The following is a 26,163-nucleotide window of genomic DNA, read 5'->3' as shown; positions in this document are numbered from 1 at the left end:
ACAGAACATCCGCTCGAAAAGTAAACCTCAACGGCAAACGCACGCTCCTCACTGTTCCAACGCATGATGGCGACTGAACTGTGCCGGGACAAAACTTTATAGTCCCCCCTCTCGAACGAGACCACTAGCACTCCGTTACGACATCTACCGACTAAATGGCGAACTTTTTAAAAAAGGAAGTTATTCTGCCGCACCCTGTATTATTCACTACTTTTGTACAACATTTTCAATTATGAACTATGATAATCAATTTTTTAAATGGGCACACTTAAATTCATCTACAATTGTTACATTCATACTTCTGTTTCAAAATTAGTTTTTTTTGATAGTTTTTAAAAGAAAGATAAAGAAAAAGAAAAGTTTCGACTTTATCAAGTCTTTATCAAAATATGATATTGACACTGACAATTTGCTTATTTATATTGATATATATATATATATATATATATATATATATATATATATATATATATATATATATATATATATATATATATTGATATTATATTGTAGCACGTCTTACACCCGCAAGGGTAGAAAGTGTATGTAAGTGAGCAAGTAATAATTATAATAATTTTCAAATAATAAATTGATTTATTAGTCAACTAAAAGTACCCTTCTTGCATAGATATTTATGAACGTGGACAACGACGCCATTTTATAGCTCTGTCTCTTTTAAATTAATCATAAAAATGTAAGCAATTTCATTTATCAATATTTGCAAATATTCTTTGTAGATAAGATAATGTCACAAATAGTATTTATAAAAAGGTGCTTGGGTGTGTTGTTTGTTAATAATTCTACTGTAAACATATTGTTTTTAAAAATTATCCACCTTCGTACACCCCTTTAAGTAAGTTGTTTTCTATTATATTTTTTATAAGAAATTATTCATGGTACTGCTCCGATATGATAGAGTTCGGTAGCTTCAAACTACAAATTGTGGTGTATAAACTACTCATTTTGTTTTCTTTTCAAATAGAATAATAAAGATGCATCCTGGACACGGGCCCCGGCATCCTCGTCCACCTCATCATCCTCACCCACCACCTCATCATTCTCACCCACCACCTCATCATCCTCACCCACCACCTCATCGTGGTATTATAGGCGAGATTATACACGATATTTTGCATCCCCACCACGGTCCACCACCACCCCCTGGACATGGACCTCCTCCACCACCACCTTATACTAGATGGTCTGGCCCACCACCTCCTTGTGGACACGGAGGATACTTTCATGGATGCGATCATTGTCACCGCAGACATCACAATGGACATTTTTAAATAGTACATTTTCATATGTTTTATAACTATCTATTTTAAGAGCTGATTTTTTGGTTTAGAATTTTTTAAATTTCTTTGTTTTTGCTTTTTTTTTAAATAATGTTAATGAAGAATAAATTTTCTCAACAATTGTATATGCAATTTTATTTAAATGACGCTATTTCGATTTGAACTTCCAACTAGTGATGCCCTGAATTTCCGATTTCAATATCCAATGTGATCGACTCACGAACGACAATTTTGACAGTGCGCTTGCGATCAGTCCATAAACTGATTCGGAATTTGACCCTCGAACAAAGCTATTGGTCGCATTCCGCGGATGAAACCGTTGTGCAACTGACCTAGTGCAATCGTTCGGTGACACATACGCTACAAACTCAACACGTTCTGGAACGAACTTTATGTTTCGGAGCGCCTTTAACTTGTGCTAGTGGTGGCGGAAGTGACATTTGTTATATCGACTGTGTTCTATGCTCAAACGTCAAATTGTAATCTTTCTTAGAAGAAAAATGATTGAATTCATTTATGAAGATAAGACAAATGAATTAGAAATACATGAGTATATATATATATATATATATATATATATATATATATATATATATATATATATATATATATATAATTTCGTTTTGAATTATAATGACAATTTTTATATACATATAAAAGTGGGTGGGTGATGAATACACCTCGTAATTTTTTATATACAAAGTATCTCTACATTAACCACTCAATGCAACACTTGTTAAGTTCAATAAAAGCAAACAAAACAGCCTTTGTTGTGAAAATCAACTAAGAAGACACGGAAAACGAAAAAAGTCTTGACAGCGAGCACTGAACATGTCCCCGATCGTTACTGTTACCACTGAATACGACCGTTGTCTGACCGTGTGTAATATCTGTGGCGGTGACTCTCCATATTAATTCTGTGATATTTGTGGCGCAGCTGTCATTTTGTTTAAAAATTGAATTATTTTTCAAATAATTATTTTTTTAATAATAATTTTTTGAAGAACAACTTTATTAAATATATAAAAATCTAGAACTTCAATAAAGAGAATATGTTCAATAGAATGTTTGTCGTTCGAATGTTGTAGGTATCATGGAACAACAAAGAACGTTCTGCCATACCAAACTAAATCTTTGTACATTAAAAAGGTTATATATAAACCAAATATTATACCATCAATATCATCAATATTTGTAGAATCTGGCTCTTTAGATTCTTGGAAGAGGTGTTTAAAAACTTCAGGAATATTTCGAAAACATTAAAATCATAAAAGTAAGATATTCCCTTACATCTGCTCAATATAATATTGTCTTCATATAAATGTGTGGTGTAATTTTATCCAAATACTAGAAAATATATCAGACGTTTCTAAAAAGAATTAATCTTCAGATGGCAATGATAAAGAGCATGAAGTGAAAAATAATTTAAAGATGTGCAATATAGTGAGTATACAATGTTTCTTATTTACATATTAAGAAATACCTACATATAGTATTTTAATATTCTGATAATGTTCTTTGTTTCTTAGGACGAAATGTGCGACATTAGTAGATGCAATGAAGATAATAACTCTTTTAATGAGTACTATAAAACTCTTGCCTTACAACATATTTATAAACATGAAGTTCAGGAGAATCAGTTTTCTGAATTGAAATCAAAACTTCAACAGGAACAAGATAATTACAATAAACATATGAACACAACTTATAGTCTTCAAAATGCAGGTATAGAAAAATAATGTTGCTGATATAAAAGTATATTATTATAAATATGCATAAATATTAATCTTAATGTTTTTGGTCATAAAAAATCGAAAAATTAATATTCACAATAAGTTTTATTTTCGTTTTCTCTATTTTTTCGGCATGTTTAATTAAAAAGAGTTTGAAAATCAAAATTTCATCACTTTTTTGGCCAATAAAAACCAAAACCCATAAAATCCCCCATTTGTGTCTGATACCTGTTGTAAATTGTCAGTTGTTCAAAGACTTTCCTTTGTTGTATTTTAAATGAATAGCAATCACTTCGAAACACGAATTTTAATAATTGTGTAATTAAAATGATAACCTAATGCTTATTCTTTGAAAACTAAACAATTATTGAGACCTAAAAGTCTATTTTATTTATTGCTCTCTGATTGAAGCGCCTCCATTCAATTTTTTTAAATAATGTATTCTTTTTAGGAAAGTACAAAAAATTGAAAAAAAAAACAATTGAATAGCATAATTTAAACAATTTTCAAGATTATTAAAAATTTTGAAAAGGTAAAAACTTTCATCATTTTCTCTAAATTGATAGAAAATCTAAAAAGTGACATTTTCAATAAGCTTATTTCGCATTTTGTTCATTTTTTGAATGGCTTAAGAGAAAAATGAAACGAAAGTTTAAAAAACAAAATTTCAACATTTTTTTGGTTGATGAAAAAACAATAAAAATCATATTAAGGTAAGAGCACCACTGGCAGACACTTAGTGGGGATATTTCTTTAAAAAAATAAAAAATATCTTCCAAATTTAATGCAGAGATATTGGGTGGTTAGTACTAATTCAACTGATATAATTGGATGTCCTCAAGATTTTTTTTGATATGCATTTTTTATTTAAAAGTAAAAATAGTCCTATACATGCCATCGCCGAATACTAGTGGCAGACAGTCTGTTAATACTGCTAAACTAAACAAAATTGAAATAAATAAAATGTAGTAAAACAAAATAGTATATTTCCAATTATTTAAATACAAGATACAACAAATCTTTATCATTAGTATCTGACATGTATATTTCAAGTAGGTACTTGAATAAATAATTTTTCAAAAAGTTTTTGAGTCCAATTTTTAATGGAATTTATAGTTTTTTGGGATTTTTTATTGTTGAAGTTTTGGTATATAATCTTGGGCCTCATTTTTATCTTAAATGCGTTGAAAACATAAAAAAATAAAGTATTAATTTTTTGATTTTTATAACAAAAAATAAGATGGAGCCCATTTACAAATAATAACCATCAATTTGATAATATTTAAATGAATCTCTATTTTAGGTAAATTTTATAATTCAATCGAAAATCTGGCATATCATCCTCCAACTGCTGCTTATGGGGCCCAAACAGCAATACAGAAATTACCTAAGAAACCAACAAAGTCTCGTAAACAAGAAATGAAAGTAAAAACACCTGATCACTTGAGACCCTTTGAATGCCCATTTTGTAAAAAACGTTTCACCCAGAAGGGGAACATGCAGACCCATTCAAGGCTACATACTGGAGAAAAACCATTTCAGTGTTTGTTATGTCCAGAAAAATTTCCTCAACTAAGCAATCTCAATAAGCACATTCTTAACCACACAAATGACAATTTGAAGTGCAATGTTTGTTTTAAAGATTTCAATTCTCAAGATGAATTAAAGGAACATAGAAAAACGCACAAAGCAGATAAACAGTATTTGTGTTATTTTTGTTCAAAAAAATTTAGCTATAGATGGAGTTTAGATACTCATGTACAACTGCATCATAAAGACCAATCTGTAAAAAAGGAGCCTATCGAGAATAATATGTACAAATGTCAAATGTGTTTTTTGGAGTTCAGTCTCAAAACTGATTTGGAGCATCATGAAAAGGGTCACGGTAACAATCAGCATTATTGTTCTAAATGCTCGAAAACTTTTAGATGCTTAGGGCACCTCAATAACCATCTTAAAAAATGTGAAAAACAGTTTTGTAATATAAAGGAAGAAGCAGGCATGAATTTTACTATAATTTGATTTAGTACTACTAAATGCTAAAAGTTGTGACAACTCTAGTAATGGTAAAATATTTTGAGTTGGATACTTGAGATTATTATCTTATCGAAAAATCAGTTATTGTAATAATTGTCTTTTGAAATGAACAGGCTAGTAGCTTATATGATATGATAGGTACAAATGAGACTGGAAAACCACAATCTTTGATCCACTTCAAACCCAGATGGTTCCAGTTTGTATTTATATTGCATTTTTATGTGTAAGAAAGTAATAAAATAAATTATTATTTAAAATGTGATTTATTTTCAAAACTTACATGTAAACCATTTTGTCAATTGGTTGATTGCTTTTTGAAATATGTTAATCCACTTAAACTCTTTGACATGACATACATTCTAAAAAGCAAATTTTTGGGCCACTTGACCATGATAGTTGCAGTTATATTAGAATTTTTGCAGACTTATATTCTCAGAAATTCATTGCCTGATTAGTTTTTTAAATTGTGTCAAGAATTTGTTCTCAATATATAATTTGGTACTTAGAATATTTTTTGAAAATAAACTTCATTTTCATAAGTTCTAACTGGCGCAGTTAGTAGGATACGCTTGAGTCTTTGGAAAAGAAATAAACTGAACAAAATTAACGCACCACTTTTCTGGATATTCTTTATTTATTGATAATTTACTGTACAACAGTGACACTTGTAATTTAAGTTAACTGTACTATTACATAATCTTCTTTTGACAGTAATTCGTATTAAACCTCGTTTTAGACTAAAATTGTATGAACATTTTCTTAAAAATTGATGATTAAAGAAAAGTTTCCATTAGAAGCAATCTGTTGATTGTAATTGTTTTTATTACGTGCATGTTTGGAAGTTCATATGGAAGCATATCAAGTAAAAAATTGAACTACCAAAGAAATTTGTCAATGGAGTAGATAGTGCCAGCATCGACTCTCCTGAATGAAGAATTTTCAATGGATATGTTGCTGGTTTGTTAGGAAGACATAATGAAACGTGTTCGTATCGTCTCAAACGTTTAGAAGACGTTTACATGAAGGGGTTTATAAAAAGATACTTTCTGTTTCGTGTTTTGAAAATAGGCACACTAGAAAACTCAATATTCTCCCCGGGATTATAATGTTCGAAAATAATTACTTCATTGAGCCCTTTTTTCAAAAATGGTCCTGGTAAATAGAGTGTTTGTTGCGGTCCTACCCTGGAAAACCTTCCCAACACGAAATCATTTATAATAACGATTCCTTTGCACCATTTGCTCATATCTAAATATGTGTCTGATGTAGAATTAACGTGAAAACTAGATTTATACAGAGCTGGACCGACAGACCATAATTTCGAAGGCTTGTGCCAACCAGTTAGGTTCCTATTCCAAGCTCTTTTAAATTCCAACGGAAATACTTTCCAATTTGTTAGTTTTATATTATTTAGGTAAACGCTATCTTGCCAGAGTCCTTTATACTGCTTGAATTGTTCTATGGAACCAAAGTTGACTCTTCCCCAATTTTCCACTACCAAATCCAACACAGCGTTTTGGTAATGGTTAGGTCCTAGCGACAGATTGGAATTTTTTTGCCTCCAGAAACCAAAACCGTTAAGGTCGATATCTTTATTCAAAGGTTTTGATATTAAATTTCCATTTAGCAAAACGACTACAGTATCACAAACTCTCCCTCCAATTCTTAATGTGGAGTTAGCTGGTATATCTAATAACATTTTTCTGTAGACGATGTAACCGTAACTTTGACCAGAATTATTATTAATTGGTAGGTTCTCCATAGGAATGACATCATGGAATTGAAATCCTTGTTGTTTATCTAGGATTTCGCTGAGAAATAGTTGAGCGTGCACTGGAGTTGTGTTATAAGCTATTTTTGGTATTTCGTGTGGTGTTTCGGGAATTCTGAAAGCAAAAATCAAATAAAAAAATAATTTTACAGTACTGAACAATTCAAAATATCTATTTAATTCGATTACCGATATAGGTCACGTAGCAGTTACCTTGTGAGAATAGTATTGTATTTCTTCAAGAGCTCTTTCACAATGACATATTTCACTGTATAATCTCCGCTTTCCGTTAACGTAGCATCATAATCGTAGCTCGTAGTATCAGGCTGGTATCCAGAATTGTCAGTTAAGGAATTGGCGAGATTAGCGCCATTCATAAAACCAAAATTCGTACCACCGTGAAACATGTACAAGTTGACTGACGCGGGATATTTTAATATTTCTTCAGTAATGATTCTGAAACTCTCCTCGCTGGTTTTATGGTGAAGTTCAGACCAGTGATCAAACCAACCCACCCAAAATTCCATCGACATTACTGGTCGATTCGGCTGAAGTTCTTTCAATTTGTTGAATTCGTATATTGGATTTCCCCCGAAATTCGATGTTTGTAAGAAGTATTCTACAAAAAAATAAAAATTATGGTAAACTATTCGTATTTGTAAACTATACAATATTCATCGAAATTTACTTTTTTTATTTCTGAAGTAGATACTAAGTTTGTTATTACAAATATAGCTGTTTTTTTTTAAATTGCCGTGTGTTTTTTAGAGTAAACTGCATAGTGACAATGCATATGTGTTCGTGAAATTATTTTTTTTTTCGAAGGATCAATGAATTCGTTAGTTTTGCTAAAAATCGAGAACGGCTGGACCAATTTGGCTAATTTTGGTCTTGAATTATTTGTGGGAGTCCAAAGAAGGTATAAAAAGTGAATAAAGATAAAAAATTAAATGAAAATAACAATTTTATTTTTCCTTGATGTTTTGTCACAAATTAAATTTCTGAACGCAACCATAATATTTGACATTTGACAAACAACTTATGTACATTGATCAATCTTAAGTTTTGTCACAAATTAAGTTTCTGAACGCAACCATAAATTTGACATTTGACAACAAACTAATATGTTGAGCGATACGTCAGACAAAGAGTGCATCCTTCTATCTTTGTGACTGACGATTACCGCTAAGAGCGCGAGAATTTAATTTTATTCGGTGATCCTTTGTGATAGTGACATTTCAAGTTATGCACTCTTTTTGTGATAGTGACACTTTACTGCTAACATGCGAGTATTTTTGCAACAAGAGGAACTGCAAATGTATTTGCGAAGCAGTTAGATATTGTAAATAATAAAGTTGCAGTGGACACCTGACTGGATTCATCACATTACACACAGATTTCTGTCACATCACAGAATCAAAAGAGGAGCTTATTCAGAGTGTTTTCCCAGATATAGCGCAACAGTTCAATAACCATAATTGGCTGGGTGAACGAGCAATATTGGCGGCGAAAAATAAAGATGTTTCCTTCAATTCGGTCAACACTGCTATAAACCAGAATGACGTACTTAGTCAATTATCCCACGGAGTTTTTAAATTCATTGGAATTGCCTGGATTACCACCTCACAAATTGCATTTAAAAGTAGGATCATGTTGTTTAACATTAATCAACCTCGACTGTGTAATGGAACAAGACTGGATGTAAAAAGGTGATGAATAACGTCATTGAGGTAACAGTCATAAAGGGAATATACAAAAGAGAGGATGTCTTAATTCTGCATATACCAATGATCCCAACGTATTTACCATTCGATTTTAATCTCCGGTACGTCTGGCCTTTGCGATGACCATAAATAAATCGCAGGGACAGTCTTTGGGAATTTGCGGAATCAACTTGGAGTTTCCTTGTTTCGCGCATGAACAATTATACGTCGCGTGTTCGCACATCGAAAAACCGTCTTCTTTGAGTATTAACACACCACAAAACAACAAATATAGTTTATCAGAAAGCTTTAAATTTATTAACAAATTGTACCATAACTGTGTGTGTGAAACGAAACTTTCCAGTAATTAAAACTAATAAAATTATTGAAAATTGAACATTCATGTTATTGGCAAATTTAGAAATATTTCTCTTTTCGAGACAATATGTAAAATTGAATGAGTAGGAGGAAATAAATTTACCTGGTATAGTACCTCTATCTGCATGGGACGAAGTACCATCCGCCGTTACCAACAATTCTACGATGTTATTTTTTAAAAAAAGATTTCTCAATTCCCTTAAATAAATTTTATCAGGTTTAAATTTTCCTATGCGTTCCGTGCTTCCGTACTCATTTTCTACTTGAAATGCGATTATAGGACCGCCTTTCGTGAATTGAAGTAGTGCCAGAATAGGCAATAGGATATTGAAATACCTGAAAAACAAAACAACGCGAAGTGAAGTGATTATTTGTGACCAATCAGTAGGTATGGGGCTTTGACCCCCGCGTATTTTCAATTATTTTGGTAATACGAAGATGTTTCATTTCAATTTAGCATTTTATTTGTACCAATTAAAAATTCAGAAATAGTTCAATTTACAAGGATTGTACAACAAAATATATTTTCCATATTTTTATTGGTTTGTAGTTTTGTGTAGCCCAGTATTTTCTGATAACAACAATACAACATTTTACGACATAAGTTTCATCATATGAAGCAATAGACGTTTGAAATTATGAGTATAATTGTTAGCTTATTACATTAAGATGGGCTATACTGCACCTGAGAAAGTAGATACAAAGGCTATCCATTTGCTCGGCTCTTGATCAAATTACAATACAAATTGGCGAAAATATCATTTTCATTTTTACAATATTTTCACCATCAAATAGAACACATGTTCCATGGATGTTTTATCAAAAGAAAGATTGTTCAATCTCTGCAGAGCACTGACTTCTTTACCCGAAGAGAATCGTTTACCACGCAATTGTTCTTCGAGTTTTGGTAATCGTTTGAGGTGAAATCTGCAGACTACAGTAAATGATTAATTAATTCCTAATAAGCTTGTCTGATTTATTGCAATGGCGGATCTGTCACTGAATGCATCATGATCCAAGAGAATGCCTTCCGCCTTTATCGCTTTACATAATTTAGAAACTGAACTGGCATGATAAGTATCTGTAATTGCTGCCCCTTTTGGCAGCTAATTTGCTAAAATTACGCCTTCGGCATCTCAAAACACTATTAGCATGACCTTCCCTGCTGAAGTTTTTTAGAGATGGCCGTTTCCAATCCTTTCCATGACTAATCCATATTAACTAATCTTGCATAAAAATTTTCTTTGTTTTGTCTATGGTGCATTAAAAAACGACTGAAAATACATTTTTTCCACAGTTGGGCGTATAATAACTAATTTATAATAAAATGAAATCGTAAAGTGGACCAAAGCAGACGATTTATACTTTCGGTTGTACAGAAAAAAGGAATCTCTTTCACTAGCTTATTTCATCAAATTTGATGGGATTAGCCATGACGACAAAAAAGCACAAACTAACACTACAAGATACTATACTATATACTATATTAAGCATTTCAATCACCTCAGTTATTAAAAGTACGACTGTAGAAAAAATAATGTTGCTTTCAGGCTCTAAATACAAATATAAATATTTTGAGTTTACTTGTATACACCTGTTTCGTAATTTTATATGGTCTTGACAGTTGCATTGGCAATTTAACAGATTATGAAAAACTGAAAATAAATGCAGGGTATAACTATATAAAAAATATGTTAACAGGTGCATCTTGGATACTTCTATTCAACTCATACAGATGTCCTGAATTGTTTGAAAAAAACTTTTATTCATCAAATTTTTTGTACACTTAACAAAAATCGAAATATTTGCGTTACTTCCTGAACAATAATGCACGTAATTAGATATAGTACAGAGCTACTCAAAACAGGAATGAAAGAAAATGCACTCTTTTTATAGTTAGGTATTTTCAGCATTTCGCTATTCGCTATTCTCACTGTCCATTTTGGAGCTAATGTCATCTTCCAGTTCTGCTTTTTATCGCTTATTTTCGATCTTCCGCTATTTACTTTTCAACTTTGCTAAGGACAACAACTTGGAGCTGGAGTTATAGACATGTGGAAGATATCGCCGATCTTCCAATGAGTTGGGGTATCGTTACTGTTATTGCAAGTACTTTTAGGACTGTACAGTATATATCGGAGTGGCTTTTATGTTTGTGTTTTATCGGGATTCATTCATTGCGAAAGACGATAGGTACGAATGAAATGAGCCGTTTATCTACTATAAAAGGGGTTAGTGTTCCGTCATGAATTTTTTTTTAATCTCAATAAAGTTAGATAAACAAACAAGTCTCAAATATTTTAGGTTCTGAAATGTTATCAAGATCATAATTTTAAATAGAAGTTTATAGATGAAGGAACCAAATTCTAGCTATCTAAATGTTTTTCCAAAAAGTAATGAAAATAGGCGGGGTCCAAAATACAGTAGTAGAATTCTGAAATTCGGCCAAGGCGCCGCTTTTGATGAAATACCCAGAATTTGTTTGTGTAGCGCAGTTTAGTTAGTTTATCATAAATAGTCGTGGTGAACAGATCGAAATAGAAAGTAATGGAATAATTTAATTAAATTATTTAAGTTAGTTGAGGGATATTTTTTTGAAATATAATCGTACTGGTACTAACCTTGTAACGTATTTCATATAAGTAGGGTCACTGGTACGGAAGGTAATATTCCTTTCTCTCAAAAGCCAACTAGGAAATCCTCCGAATTCCCATTCGCTACAAATGTATGGACCGGGTCTTACGATGGCTAATAAATCTTCATCTTGTGCCATCTTTAAAAATTCAGTCACGTTCAGAAATTCTTGCATATCTGAACCACCATCGCCGAAATCGTACTGACCGGATTGGTATTCGTGGAGATTCCATGGTACGTAAGTTTCGACAGTGTTAAAGCCTGCAGCTCGTAGTTTTCTAAGTCTGTCTCTCCAGTACGCTTTTGGTACTCTGAAGTAGTGCAAAGCACCGCTGTATATTGAGATATTCTTATTGTTTAATGTAAAGTAGGGCTTATCAGCATTTAGGCCAGTTTGGATACCTCCACCTTGATAAAATAATATATTTTAAACAAATTAATATCTGTTTTCAATATAATACACAATAGTAGATTATTTAAGAGATTTTATAGGCCAATCAAATAAGACATTTTTAAGGGTTGTGAATTTATTGAATAACGTTGTAAAGAGAAATCTTCAGTAATAATTAAGAAAAAAATTAATATTTTATTGTGAAATATACATCTTTAAATTTTTTAAATTCTTTTACACACTTTCAGTAATTTTTCTGGCCTATTTTTAAACTTCCTAAGACTTCGAGGCAAAATATGGCGTTCTTAGCTTATATAATTCAACTTGAAGTTAGTTAATTAGTATTATTAATTGGTAAAATAGTTGAATTCTGGTTTGTAAGCAGAACGCCTAACTAATTTATTTATTTATTTATGTATGAACGGTACGGTCCATGAGTTTGTAGTCTAAACTAGAAAGAAATTTCATAAAAAAAACTGGGAATTTCTGCAATATATTCTCCCTCTAGCTCTACACACTTTTCAAAATGTCACACTAAAGATGATGCATATTTATAGTCAAAATATTCGTCCTCCGGCTGTTTAATTTGATCGAAGCTGTTAAATCCTTTACTCTTTTAATTCGGCCTCCAGCTTTTTTAACCAAAAAATAGTCGAAGATGGCCAGATCAGGGCTATATGGTGGGTGCTGAACCTCTTTGAAGCCTCATTCGCTTACAGTAGCCTTAGAACCCAAAGCAATGTGGAATCCCTTTTGGATGTCGCGGCAAACCTCTACAAATCGCTAACAAGATTCGAGGCATCCACCTTGCACTAATTTTTGTTATATCTTAATTCTCATGTATGATTCTTAGAACACTTGTTGTGGAAATGCGAGTCCTTGCTGCAATTTCATTTGTTTACAGGCGCCGGCCACTTAGAACAATTTCTTTCACTAATTTAATGTTTTCTGGAGTAGTCACTCCCCTACGTGGGTTATATTCTAACGATTCTCGTCCCCAGCGAAACAACATTGACCAAGTTTCAATTGTTGTGTAAATCCTTCTTCAGTCAAAAATTCTTTCAACAGAGCAAAACTCAATTTAAGACATTTTTTAGAACAACTTGACTGAGTTGTCGTTTGAGCTCTATTATAACTACATGGATCGAAACCGCAAGTTGAATTTTCTTTTCCTGTTCTAACTGGTCACTTCTTTAGACGTGTTTCAGTTTGCTGAGGTGTCCCATTAAAATAACAACGTCCTGTAAGAACCTCTTTTGAAATTTTTAGTACTTAGACTTACTCTAGATAATGTTTTTTGCAATTTCTTCCCAACATAGTTTTCTTACTTGCCTTAGCACTATTATGTTATCATAGTGGTGCAATTTTTTTATATTTTGTTCTTTGATTTGTTTGGGCTCCTTCCTTTGATAATTCTAATTTTCTTCTTCTCCACCGTATCCTGGTGCCAACAACAGGGTAACTATGTTATTCTCCCTGCCTGAGTATTCCCAAATCATTTTGAAACTGATTACAGAAGAGTTCGTCGCGTCAATGGTTATTTATGCGACATGACCATATCTTTCCATATTTTTTGCTTGGGAATTTTCCCACGCCTCACAGTCTTTTGCTCAAGGCTCATAGACTCCTATCCCATTTCAATTCTTTGTGTTCGCAGTGTCTGCATACTGTTCAATGGTATTATTTTACTGTCTAATAATGATGTTGATTCTTCTTGTTTTCGATACGTTGGCCCATCATCTCATTTATAAGTAGACTTTCTGTTTTTCACACAGTTGGTCTCAAGCTTTTGTCTCTAATGAATATTAACATCATTAAGGCATATATTGATTATTACTGATGAAATAATATATTTCTTCACCAATTCGATGACTTTTAAGTAAGTGAACAACAATTTAAAAAAGTCTACGTCAATCAGATTCAAGAAGACCTATAGAAATTATTATATTTCGAACTACCTCTGTATATATAGCAATAGATGGTGATGAATAAGCTAAATTGAGTTGATATTAGAAACCGGTTCTATATTTATTGAATTAATAACATACGAAACACTTAGACATTCAAATTACACTTGTGTAATCATGATAATTTTCAACATCTGAAGCAAGTTCAATGATCTTAATTATTCAACTAATTAGTGTCATCAAAAAAAAATATTAAATCAGAAATGCCAGGTTGTTCAAAATGAATAGTGAGTCCTATATTATTTATTACAATAAAATACGAATTATAAATGGTACATTAAACGCAATTTAACGTATCAGCCTACAAATGTGACCCTTCATTATGTTGATTAACCTATGCAAGTCAACTAAAAACATTATCTACAGTAATAATTATTTAGAAATGGTTATCCATTAATACTTTAAGCCTTTGGTTTAATTATAATTAATTACTTATTCAAATGAGCTGCAGTGTAAACACATTAAAAACCCCCAAAGGTAGAAATTATCCAAAACCAAAACCGTAGCGTGTCAAAGTAAAAAGTACCAATTACAGTTGTATCCTACAAAAATATAAAACCATAAACTTTTCAAGGGAATAAGAAAAAAACACATTCAATTTAGGGGAGTCTCTTTGTTCTTGTATCTCCGTGGGAGAATGTTGAGAGTCCCAAATTCACACATTATGAGTGTTCACATGTCTGCTAACGTTGAAATTCTATTCATCACTGAAGATGATAAAAAATTGGAACGCATTGTCATGTATTCATTAGCGAAATTGGTACCTAGTCCATGGTATATAAACTCTAGAGCCTGTAATAACTGGTAACTATAAAGAATTGCTAATTCCAGACTATCCTTCCATATAGACTACTCTGGGCTCCAAGTAAATGAGAAAATGACACTTGCACCAGCTCAACGTTCTTTTTCCTTTACTAATCAAACTGATAATACCATCTAAGCATATTATTATAACCTGGAAGATTAAAAACAAACTCCTTCAATTGTAGTTCGTAGTTCGTTAAGGATGCGTGGTCCTCTTGCAAAAACACAGCCCTTGAGGAGGCCCCACAGGAAGAAATCACAGGGTGTTAGTTCACATGACCGTGCCGACCACTAAACGAATCCTCGTCTGACTATCCATTCTTCAAAATGAACAGTAAATCTTCCTACCGATTTGTCGAGAGCGTTGCCTACTGTTCATACTCTACATTATAGGTTGATGAATAAAGAAAACGCCAAAAAGTGTACCTCAAGGAACGCACAATTAAGAAGTGATTCATAAAACTCCAAACTCAATTATCTACCTGAAGTAAAAAATAGTAGCTCTAGTAGCAAATTGCGGATCTTTGGAATGATAAACGAATTCACAGTTGAGTTAAGGATTAACTATGTACCGACTAATTCTGATGAATAGCCCTCTACATTCCACTTTTGTACTAATTAGTTTTTGTCCTGGATTATGCATATTTATTTATTTTTTATTTATATGCATATGGATTACATAAATTGCATCCTTACAATCCTCCAATAATTACTGGAAGATCATCCTGATAGAATACTGCAATTTCGTAAACAAATTATGGATCAGTTAGATACGAACAACATCCTGGTAAAGAAAAGTTTTGTTGAATCTACGTTTATGTGTAAGGTTGTATGTTGAGGTAAAGCTACTCAATTTCTCAAAAAAGGAAATGATTGCACATTAATTGTAAGAAATCAAGTTATAGAACTAATATTCTTTGGCGAAACTTTCAATGGAGTACGAATAATTTCAAGAAAAATTAGATTATCTATTAATTTCCTAGCCCTGTACATACTTTTTTCCCAAAATGTAGATATCTAAGGACTTTTCGGAAACTATGATCGATTATGATCTGAAAGTTCGGAAACTAACCCGAAACACATTAATTTTTGTTCAAACACTGATTAAGTTAATCAGCCGACGAATTGTTTCTTTTGTCTATTGTTTTTGGAATATTAAAAAATATTTTTTCCCCCTAAAATGGTTGTGCAAAATTTAAGTGAGGGCGTAAAACGATAACTGCTCAGTAACAATTATTAAACATCTATTATACAACTAAATAAATATCATGAAATAATTAACGCACAAAAAGTGATACAAGTTCTTGTAGATCATGTTTTGAATTTGAAATTTTCACCAAAACACGACGTTCATAAATGAATGATATGCATTTCGTTCTGGGTTAGTAACCGCAATCAGCTGGTAGGTTATCTACCTGAACCTGGGTTATATTTTTCGAAAAATCCAATAGTTTCTTCTCAAGACCCTCTCATGAAAATCTCGATATTGTATTTCCAGGTTGATTGATAGATCTATTTTTATAGAGATAGTTAGAAAGCAAAACCAACAATAGTCGTAAAAGTATAAACGTTTTATAAATGTGTGAAGATTAATTGATTGTTCGTTTCTCATAACTCTATTACTTTTGATTTGGAAAAGAATAAAAATTTTGTATTTGACATACTCTGTAGATATAACTATCAAAATGACAGTGTTGCCAATCAACAAAATCAGATATTTATAAATTAGACCCTGTATACATTATTATTGTATGAAAATAGTAATCGAGAAGTCCGATTAGCATTTGAATTTTTGAATTAATTCCAAATTAATGACTCTTTCTGTAGATTTTTTTTAGTGAATGAAAAAATTGAGTCCACGGGTCCCCTCGTTTCTTGGCTCTAGAAAATCGAAAAATCATCCGATTTCGAAGAACTTCTTTTAAATATTTGTTTTTACTGCGGATTTACGAACAAAAAATGGAAACAAAAAAACTTATATTGGTTTCAGAGCTTTAAATGTTCGTGAAAATGCACTCATTCATGTATAATTGATGATAACTTTTTTCCAAATAATCAAGTTGTTATATTTTTTTTCATAATCTACACAAAAAAACGAACAAATTGAAAAGAAATTTATACAAAAATGTTAATTTATCAAGTTTTTACAATTAAAAATAATAACAATTTTTCTTAAAATTGACCTTTTTTCACGTATAATCGTTTGTACCTTTTTTATCAAGTAATCATTAAAGTTATATGAACGAAAACATTCTTAAAATCATTTATTGGATCAAGTGTACAATATTACAAGTAATCATTCAAAAATTGATAATTTTCACCATTAAAAAATGGTATGTTACTAAGGTAAGTGTAGAGATAAAAAATTAATAAGCAAACGTTTTTCAATTTTTTTTCCAAAATGTTTTTTTATATAGATTAACTTAAAAAATATATGAACTGCCTTTGATGCTTTGTAAAAAAATTATGTACGATTATATGCGAAGAAGTGCATTTATGATCACATTTAAAGTCATAAAACTATATGAAATCTCCAGGTGAAATATTTCCCATATTTTTTCCATAAATCCGCCGTAAAAACGATGATTTTAATAAAAATTCATCGAAATCGGATGATTTTTCGATTTTTTAAGATTTTTACAAAATAACGTATATGTTATTTGAACAGATAAAACAAAAACATTGTAAATCATCAATAGCGGTGAGTTTAACAATCTTATCTCTTTGTATCTAATTTAAGAGACCATTACCATCAATTTACTTTTTAAATATTTAAAACCTTGAATATTAAAATTGTTGCAGATGTTAATACCTTCAGAATATTCGTACAGAGTGGAATAAATTAGTAATAATAACTTATCATATATTATAAAAAAACTACTAATTACCTGTGAAAAGTTCATAAACTGTCGGCAATACATCAGCTATTACAGCAGTCATTGTATAGTTATTTAAAGTGAGTGCGATCGTTATAAATCGCAGCAGACTGCTATTGTCGCCGCACGTTATACTATTTTAAGGTCATCAGCAACTCGATTTCACAATCTTGACACTATAAATTTTTGTGGGAAGACCTCTTGATAACTATTTGAAAGACGAGTATGTTTTTGTTTTTGTGAATATATGATGTCATTTCGATGTGAATTTGTTTTAAACAGAATGTTACTTATGAAAATGGAAGTAGATGAGGTAACAACAGAAATTTTACGGGAAATGTATAAATATCCATGATCAGTAGCCAAAAAGTTTTAAAGAGAAACCATCGAAATACTACATCTTTGGTGCAAAAAAAATTAAAACAACTATACTCGTATAATACGTAGGGTAATAACAGGTGGCGCAAAAAGAACCCAGTATAATTTGCTTTATGTTGATTACATACAAAATGGACTCACATGAATACAATGTTTAGATTATCCAAATTAAGACTTTGTTCAATGGAGAAAGAGACAGAGAAATGCTTTATTGCCAAAAAATTGTTACAATTTATAGACAAAAGCTTGTAAAAACTAAAAAACAAACTTAAAAATAAATAAATAAAGATACAATTAAAAAAAATTTCAAAATACCGAATAAAACCACATTGAGTAACAAAATTATAGGTAATAATTAGTATATAAGTCTATAGCAAAAATTAAACCAGTATGCAGCATGCCCGGAATTAAATTTTATTATTAGAATATAAGTCGTTTACAGAGTTCCAGTAAATATGCCCTCAAATTATTGCGGAATGCGGGAAAAAAAGATATCGATTTGATTTCAATTGGCAAGTGATTGTGCATTTTTTGCATTGTAAAATATTGAGCCCTCAACTAATTCTGAACTTGGAGTAGGTGGGTAAAGGTCGTGCTCCGCGTTCCTAAGTGGAGAGCCGTGTAACGATCTTTCTGAAATTGGAGAACCGTGCTTACGCATTAGGCAAACGGATTCAAAGATGAATAAGAAAGGATGCAAGACCAAGACCGGCTCATATATGGTCTTAGTCTTGCATAGTCGGGTATTGTTCTTGGTCTTGCTGCAAGAGTCTTGCATTTTATGATTTGGAAGCAGTTTGAAAAATATCAAAATCTAAGAACGAGAATATATTATCTGCACCAATTGCGCCCGTACGGGATGTTGAATATGTATTTTGGAATGGTATATAACTGATTAGTTATTTTGCTATGAATCTGTAATGTATGTTCTATTTCCGTTTGAAACTTTATCCATTTGTAAAAAGAAGACGTTTGTTTTTTTCGCATTTTTGTCCCAAAATACATACACTACGATACAAAAAATATACCTTGTATATACCTATTCAAATAATTTTCTCTTGACATACCAGAAAACCCTGTGATCGACATAACTAGGTAAATAAACACAACGCAACAATTATGAAATTTTTTTATTAATCAAAAACCATGTGATATAACACATAAAATTGAAAAATAGAAAATATATTGGAACAGAAGACGTGAACATTTCATTTCATTTCTGATGTGCATATATATGGTAAGCAAATAATAAAATTATCTCTCAACTACCCCCCATAAATCAACCGGCAACCTTTCATTTTCAATGGGTTCACAACAAGCGTCTTGCACAACTTGGTCTTGGTCTTGCACACTCAGTCTTGTCTTTTCTTGTAGCACTTAAGCTGGTCTTGGTCTTGGTCATGGTCTTGCGTTTGTTGTAGGACCAAGACCGCAAGACCAAGACCAGTCTCGCTAATCACTAAAACCAAGTTCCTTTTTCTTCGCCTATTTGTTTATTGTTGAATTTAACAAGACGGCATCTAATTATTCTATTTTTGGAGGTTATACGAACTGATTCACTTTCATTTGTTCTCATTCTCCATTTTTTTAGCAATGTTGTATTATTTTCAGAGTAGTCTGTAAATTGTGAGATGCTCTTGTTGGATCTACGTGTGATGAAACATGGTGGTCCAATTGGCATACGTTGCTACTGTCGTTAAGTGTATAGTAAGCATATCAGCAGTATATAACAAATAAAATGTAGATCTTAACACGCTTCTTCAAGGGACACCTGCTTGAATTGTTTGTAGTTTTGTGCTCGCATTTTGGTGTTCAATTAAAAAGTGTTCGTTCGTTAAGTAATACTTCCGTTCGTCAAATATGTCATATTGCAGATTTTTTTGAGTTTAAATAGTAGTCCCAAATGTCAGACCTTATCGAAGGCTTGAGATGTGTTTAAGGGATGCTAACTCAGAACGAAATTTTAATCAGTTTCCGAACTTCGTGTTCAATTTTCGGTGAAAATTCCAAATTATAAACCTGATCTACAAGAATCTTTGATTTTTAAAAATTATTTCGTGCGTTAATGCCTCCATAATATTCATTCCGTTATATAATAGATTCTAGAAGTTTAATAATTGTTATTGAGGAGCTATCAACAATTTCCTCAATGGCACAGATTTTGCATTAAAGTTTAATACCAATAAGCTATTTTTATATTGAAATTTCCGAAAAGTATTCTGGTAATCGTAAGGATAAAATATCAGATTTGGAAAAGAGTGATATCTATGAAATTAGCTATAATGATTATGACGGGAAGTTTGTTGGGCAGACTAAGAGATCCGTTAATGTCCGGTTTAAAGAGCACATAGGTCATCTAAAATATGGATGGAACGAAAAATCGAGTCGATTGTTAAATGTATTCAATACTAAATTGTTGAATACATTTGAAAGGATTGCGATATTTAAATGTAAGAACAGTTAAAATATGGACAAGGGGCCTAATCCTAGACCATTAATTGGTGGCTAAGAAATGAATATAAAATGTCCTGCTGGAATTGTTATCCCCGGGAGAGAGTTTATGGATGAAAAAATTCAGTGTAAATTAACAAAGCATATAACATAAAACGCTTTTTGCTGTAAAAATGTCATTTTGACAACTATTGAGCTTTGCTATTAAAGTATCCACTTGAAATTTCAAAGCAACTCTTTGTAAAAGTATATCGTTCATAGATTTCATAGATGGATAGCTACAATTTTTCTTCAAAGCAAACCCTCCATTATCGTTACTGAAGGTAATCACTTGAATAATTTTCATTTGAAAGTTAATTTCAGATAGTGGAGATGACTTATTATGTACATCTCCAAAACTAGACAAATAGTCAATTTTGCCATAAAGAATTTATTACGAAAAAAATAAAAAAAATATATAAAGGTGTATACATAAATTTTTTTGTCGCTATTAGAGAAATATTCGATTGTTATTTGTAATTACTACTTAAAGAATAACCAATCGCTTGTTTGTTCTATTAATTTCCAAATAAACCATAATAACATCGATAGATATTCCGTAGTAAATTAAGTTATTTATTCAAAATATGAGCAATAATGGACAAATATTTAGATAGTCGCCCACCACAGATGATAACAAAAATACGACATGAAGGGAAACGACGAGAGAGTCCAGTTTATTCATATAATCTTTCAAAATGGTCAAATTTCTAATAATTTTGTTTTCACTGTTTGTTATCGTTACGATAAAAACCGCATTTGCAAGAAGAAATAGACCTGAAGATAAAACAAAATGTCCGGAAGTTAGAGCTATAAGAAACTTTGATTTACAAGAGGTAATTATCATTTTATCATTAAATTGTATTTGAGAGGTACAGAGAATAAAACAATCCAAATAAAAGAAATTTTAGCTAACCACTGGGTACTTTTTCTAAAAATTAACTGGATTTACTGATACTCTAATTATACAACGATGTAATAAAACGCAGGCAACTATATATAATATTATTTTAGGACCTTGGTTAACAAACGAAAAATTTCTGCTCAACTTTGCATTAGAAATAACAATTTCTCGTTATTTCTTTCTCTAAAAAATTGCTGATATAGATTTTGTATTGTATTTTACAATATCCCATACTGTTTACAACAGTGGTTTCACATTTTTCTTGTCAAGATCCACAGGCGGGCCACATAAAATTATAGCTTTCCTCTTGCAAATGATTCAATTGATTTCATATTGAGTTCTCTCTTTGATATGGTGGGTCTAGCGTTGCCAGACGTCCGGATAAAGCCGGACATAAGTAGGCTTTCCTAATGCAAGATCCTGACATTATCGGTTTTGTGTCATTTTTATTGCGTGCAAGCTGCAATCTAGTTACTTTTGGCTTAACAGATCAACTGGCTTTCGTAACACTTACTTCATTGTTAAACTAGGTACAAAATATTAGATACATTTTGAGGTTAGGAATTTGTTTACTTTCACTGTTTACAGAGACTTGCATACAGTTTCTTGCACGTTGTATTGCATTATGTCAAGCAGCCTTTAGTGATGACAATTATACAAGTATATAAAATAATTGATTTCTAACATTTGGGTGATTATATGTATATATACACAGTAGTTCTTTTCCTTTGAAGTTACCAAGATAAAACTAAGACTAATGGGTTATCAATTTAATAGTGAAAAAAATTGGTTTGCGACGATAAAAATTTTGGAATTAACACGTGTATGTTTATATGTTTCTTGTTCATTATCTACCAAATATATACACATCAACATTTTACAAAATACTAGGAAGCCACAAGGAAAAGAAACATGGTAAGTGGTTTGATAAACAATGTAAACGGACTCTGGTAAAAAGAGATAAAACTAGACAAAAAGTAATAAAATAAAATAGTGGAAAAAATAAAAAGGAATATAATAGAACGAGAAAAGATGTTAAACAGATGTGAAGAAAGAACAAGAATTTACTTTTGGAGGGAATTATTAAAAATTGAAGAACCTTATAAAAATAAAGAAATGCTAAAAGAAGAAGCACAGTATTTTGAAAAATTGAGGAATGATAGTGAGTAAGAACCTAGTAAGAATCTAGCTATAATAATACCAACAAAAGAGGAAGTGACAGAATGCTTAAAACATATGAAGAATAATAAGAGTATAGGAGACAATAATATTCCTATAGAAATTTTAAAACATGGAGACAACAATTAACTGACATAAGTATAGCGAAAATTGGAAAAAGGCATTAGTCATACCAATCCGAAAAAAATTCACAAGGAAGAATGCAACAACTACCGTGGAATAACACGTAACATACACTAATTCTGGTCAAAATGCTTAAAAACGGAAAAAAAGAGAGAATGTAGGAGGGTACAAACAGTTATAGGGGAATATTAAAGAACAAAATCCAAGACTGCATATGCTATTTATTCATCAATTACAAACAACTGCCACTTACACTATATGAACAGTTTCTAGTGGAAGGTGGTCTGACTAGGTGAAGCAAATAGTGTATCGTTCTCTCTCTCGTCCGAGCGCTACAGTTAATTCTGCGCATCTTTTATGCACTTAAAGCATACGTAGTATAAAGTGCCTCCAGCGAGAGAGACAATGAATACTGTCAGCACCGTAATTTAGAGACGTTTTTCCCATAAGAACTGTCCATATAGGAGTATTACATATATGATTGTATTCTAACCCATATTTAAGTTAGGTTAGGTCTTATAAAGTATATATAAAAATACATTCATCTCTATATAGAACGTCCAATACACATTACAGATGATCTGTTGCACACTTCCTATTTTTTCCCTCCATTTTTCGAGAGTAATAATGATTCACATATCTATCCTTAACACGGTCACCGAATAACACTGCACAAAAATTACTCAATTACACGGTACACTTAATTCTCTTCACTTTTCGTTCACTACTTTTCACTTCTATTTGCTTTGAGTTTGCATGGAACAGTAAGCGGTCACGCGTCACTTATATAGCAGCCGAGGTGCGTGGTCAATAATCAAGAAACATCGCAAAGTTTCCATACAATAAAAAATATTTCGGCTACTCGATTAGAAATGGCGTTACTGTGCGCAACGACCACTAGTTTAGGTGCAGCTGCGTGTGCCTCTTTCAAAAAATGGTGCTAGGCGCTACTATATATATATAAATTCAAATGTAATAATTTAACTCTCTTCACTCCTCGTATTGTTTCGGTATATTATTAGGTAATATTTTGCTTATTTCGGGGGGGGGGGGTTGAACACCCAAAACCCTCCCATGATCTGTCGTTCAATCTCTAAACTGGTTTTGGTTTTTAAATATTATAATTTTTAATGATACAGTGTCATGTATTTGGCTTAACAAATTGGAATTATGTCTTTCAATTCGAATCATTCGAAAGTAACATGCTTCAATTTGCAGATGCTGGGTGATTGGTACGTAATCGAATATTATGCAAGCTCGGAAGAAGCTCTTTCTTATCGATGTATGAGGGCAGAATTCACCATGTCTACATTCGAGAATATTAATATGAATTTCACTTATAGTTTTGTAGATGATCCTATAAATGAGATACTGATAGGCAATATATCTTGGATTATGCCTAATCCGGAAGTACCAGCTCATTGGATTCATTCAGAAGACACTTGTAAGTAAAAAATTTTGAACTTTAAATTCGTTTTTATAAGAAATTATTCCTAAATATAAAAAGTAGATTTTTACTTGTGTGGTACAATTTTTTTAGAATCAGTTGCAAATAATAACTTGATGATATTATCTTTTGATTCAGTTTGTTTATACAATTAGAAACTTCCTTCATCGTTATTTGATCCTTTTTTCAATAGAAGTCCTTGAGTTAGTTACTATCATTTATATCTATTAAATTTTCTTCTTTTCCATATTGTTCTTACTTATATAACTTCACTTCCCCGGCTGGAGAATCTTCCTCTGGAAGTGGTATTCGGTATATGAAAACTGGTACTTAGATGAGGTGAACAATTAATATTAAATTTGATGCCACCGGCAAATAATAAATGTATTAAAAAGTAGTCAAATTCACATTACCCCAGAGAGTACAACGAATAAGAAGCAATTATAAATAAAAAACAATCCAGACTTAGATATAATATTAAAGAACTGGTGGCTTATCTTCTGAAAGCCAGGATGGTTGCAGCCCTCAACTGAGTTTCAAGTTGTACATTCAGGAAGTAGAATCGGGAGGATTCACCAAATTTCCACAGATTCCATGAGCTAGGGGCATCAAGGGGATTACTCAAGAAAATAAGTTGGTCAAGACCCATGAAATTTTTGTAATATTTAATAGAATGTAAGAAGTATTGGAAATACTTTCATCTTGTATATTTTTCCACAGTACAAGGTGTTTCAAAAAAAAGTTTATCTTAAAGTTGCTTATTGCGTGAATGCAGGTACCGTTTCTCGGGAACATATGTTGTGTGTGCATGTCTTTAACAAGTCGTTAATTTTGAAGGTATCGGATCAACATTGGATTAATCAAAATCTGGGCGTCCAAGGTCTTCTAGAACGGTAATACACAGTGATAATCAGTCTGTTGGTGACTGATTAAGCTTTTTAAAAATAAATTTTCGAAAGTAAAATATATAATTGGTGCAGTCAGTAGGATACAGTTCAAGTCACGTCTGACAGCAAAACAATATTTTATTGCTTCTTTTATCTTAAGCCATGTATTCAACTCCATCCCATTTCCCACTAAAACCTTATCTTTTCCCAAACATGTGTGTTTATATCATGATCATTGTAGATCCCATATGTTTCAATTGATTTTTCACATGGATTGATGAATTTATTCAAATTATTACTGTCTCCGTCGGAAGGCTTTACATTTTCTAATTTTAATCTAAACAATTCCCAATTAGGGGATTTTGGATTTGCTGTAGCGATTTTATTAAATGAATCTTGTTGGGATTATGGATTAGGTAACCGAGTATTTATGAAAAAAAACTAAATACGTTATCAATTGAAAGATTATATTTATATTAGAGTATGTCCTTACAATGTTAGGGATCGGAGAGAACTAACTACCTAAACTTAATATATTTTTGGGTTTGTATTATCGATTTTATATTTAAACTTGTACCCGTTTTTTTATCGATTTTAGCAAATATCACAATATTTTTGACAGATGTTATAATATAGAAAACTTTACTTCCAAAAGTGTATTGAATTTAATATTATAAAGAAATGGATTTTTGCATTCAATATTTCCACAAATTTGAATTGTTATTTTAAAAAATTCAACTTATATTGAATTTAATAAATTTTCTAATTCGTTCATTTTTAGATGAAGGGGTCTACAATACGTATGTTTTAGACTCAGACTACACATCGTGGGCTCTACTCCTTCATTGCGCTGAAAAATCTAAAGTACCTAGATATCTATCAAGTTTTATAATGAGCAGAGAACCGATATTAGGAAATAATGTTGTATCATATCTTAGAGATAAACTTCCAAGATACGATATTGATTTATCTTACATGTTTGACATGCAACAAAACGATTGTAATTCTACGTTTATTGATATACCACCATCGTTGTTGGTAGACAGACCTATAATGTCTTCTAGAAGACATCCTATGAAACATCACCATGGGGAATAAAGGAAAGAATGCTTATTGTAATTTCCACATTAAATTTGTATATTTACTACAAAATAGAATTTATT

General features: G+C 31.6%; 3 protein-coding genes and 1 long non-coding RNA gene across 4 annotated transcripts; 3 read left to right on the top strand and 1 right to left on the bottom strand.

Annotated features, from left to right (window-relative positions):
* The first annotated feature begins 541 nt into the window (after positions 1 to 541).
* On the top strand, positions 542 to 1,421 carry LOC130891234 (uncharacterized). Its single transcript, XR_009058869.1, has 2 exons — positions 542 to 853; positions 983 to 1,421. It is a non-coding gene; the product is annotated as an uncharacterized LOC130891234 (long non-coding RNA).
* A 774-nt stretch (positions 1,422 to 2,195) lies between these two features.
* LOC130891152 (zinc finger protein 761-like) lies at positions 2,196 to 5,325 on the top strand. The gene is made up of 3 exons (XM_057795736.1): positions 2,196 to 2,741; positions 2,828 to 3,023; positions 4,335 to 5,325. The coding sequence occupies exons 1-3, from the start codon at positions 2,730 to 2,732 to the stop codon at positions 5,051 to 5,053; spliced, it is 927 nt and encodes a 308-aa protein (XP_057651719.1). The 5' UTR covers positions 2,196 to 2,729; the 3' UTR covers positions 5,054 to 5,325.
* Positions 5,326 to 5,683: 358 nt separating this feature from the next.
* LOC130891151 (beta-galactosidase-1-like protein 3) lies at positions 5,684 to 17,931 on the bottom strand. The gene is made up of 5 exons (XM_057795735.1): positions 17,605 to 17,931; positions 11,542 to 11,962; positions 9,024 to 9,256; positions 7,053 to 7,458; positions 5,684 to 6,954 (listed from the first exon to the last, which is right to left on the bottom strand). The coding sequence occupies exons 1-5, from the start codon at positions 17,654 to 17,656 to the stop codon at positions 6,084 to 6,086; spliced, it is 1,983 nt and encodes a 660-aa protein (XP_057651718.1). The 5' UTR covers positions 17,657 to 17,931; the 3' UTR covers positions 5,684 to 6,083.
* A 3,209-nt stretch (positions 17,932 to 21,140) lies between these two features.
* LOC130891636 (apolipoprotein D) lies at positions 21,141 to 26,157 on the top strand. The gene is made up of 3 exons (XM_057796484.1): positions 21,141 to 21,296; positions 23,885 to 24,110; positions 25,782 to 26,157. Exons 1-3 carry the CDS (start codon positions 21,159 to 21,161, stop codon positions 26,096 to 26,098), a joined length of 681 nt encoding a protein of 226 aa, XP_057652467.1. The 5' UTR covers positions 21,141 to 21,158; the 3' UTR covers positions 26,099 to 26,157.
* The last annotated feature ends 6 nt before the right edge of the window (positions 26,158 to 26,163 follow it).

This window comes from Diorhabda carinulata, chromosome 3 (assembly GCF_026250575.1).
Source record: "Diorhabda carinulata isolate Delta chromosome 3, icDioCari1.1, whole genome shotgun sequence".
NCBI lineage: Eukaryota > Metazoa > Arthropoda > Insecta > Coleoptera > Chrysomelidae > Diorhabda > Diorhabda carinulata.
Note: the sequence above shows the minus strand (reverse complement) of the source record. Positions and strands in the feature narration are given on the sequence as shown.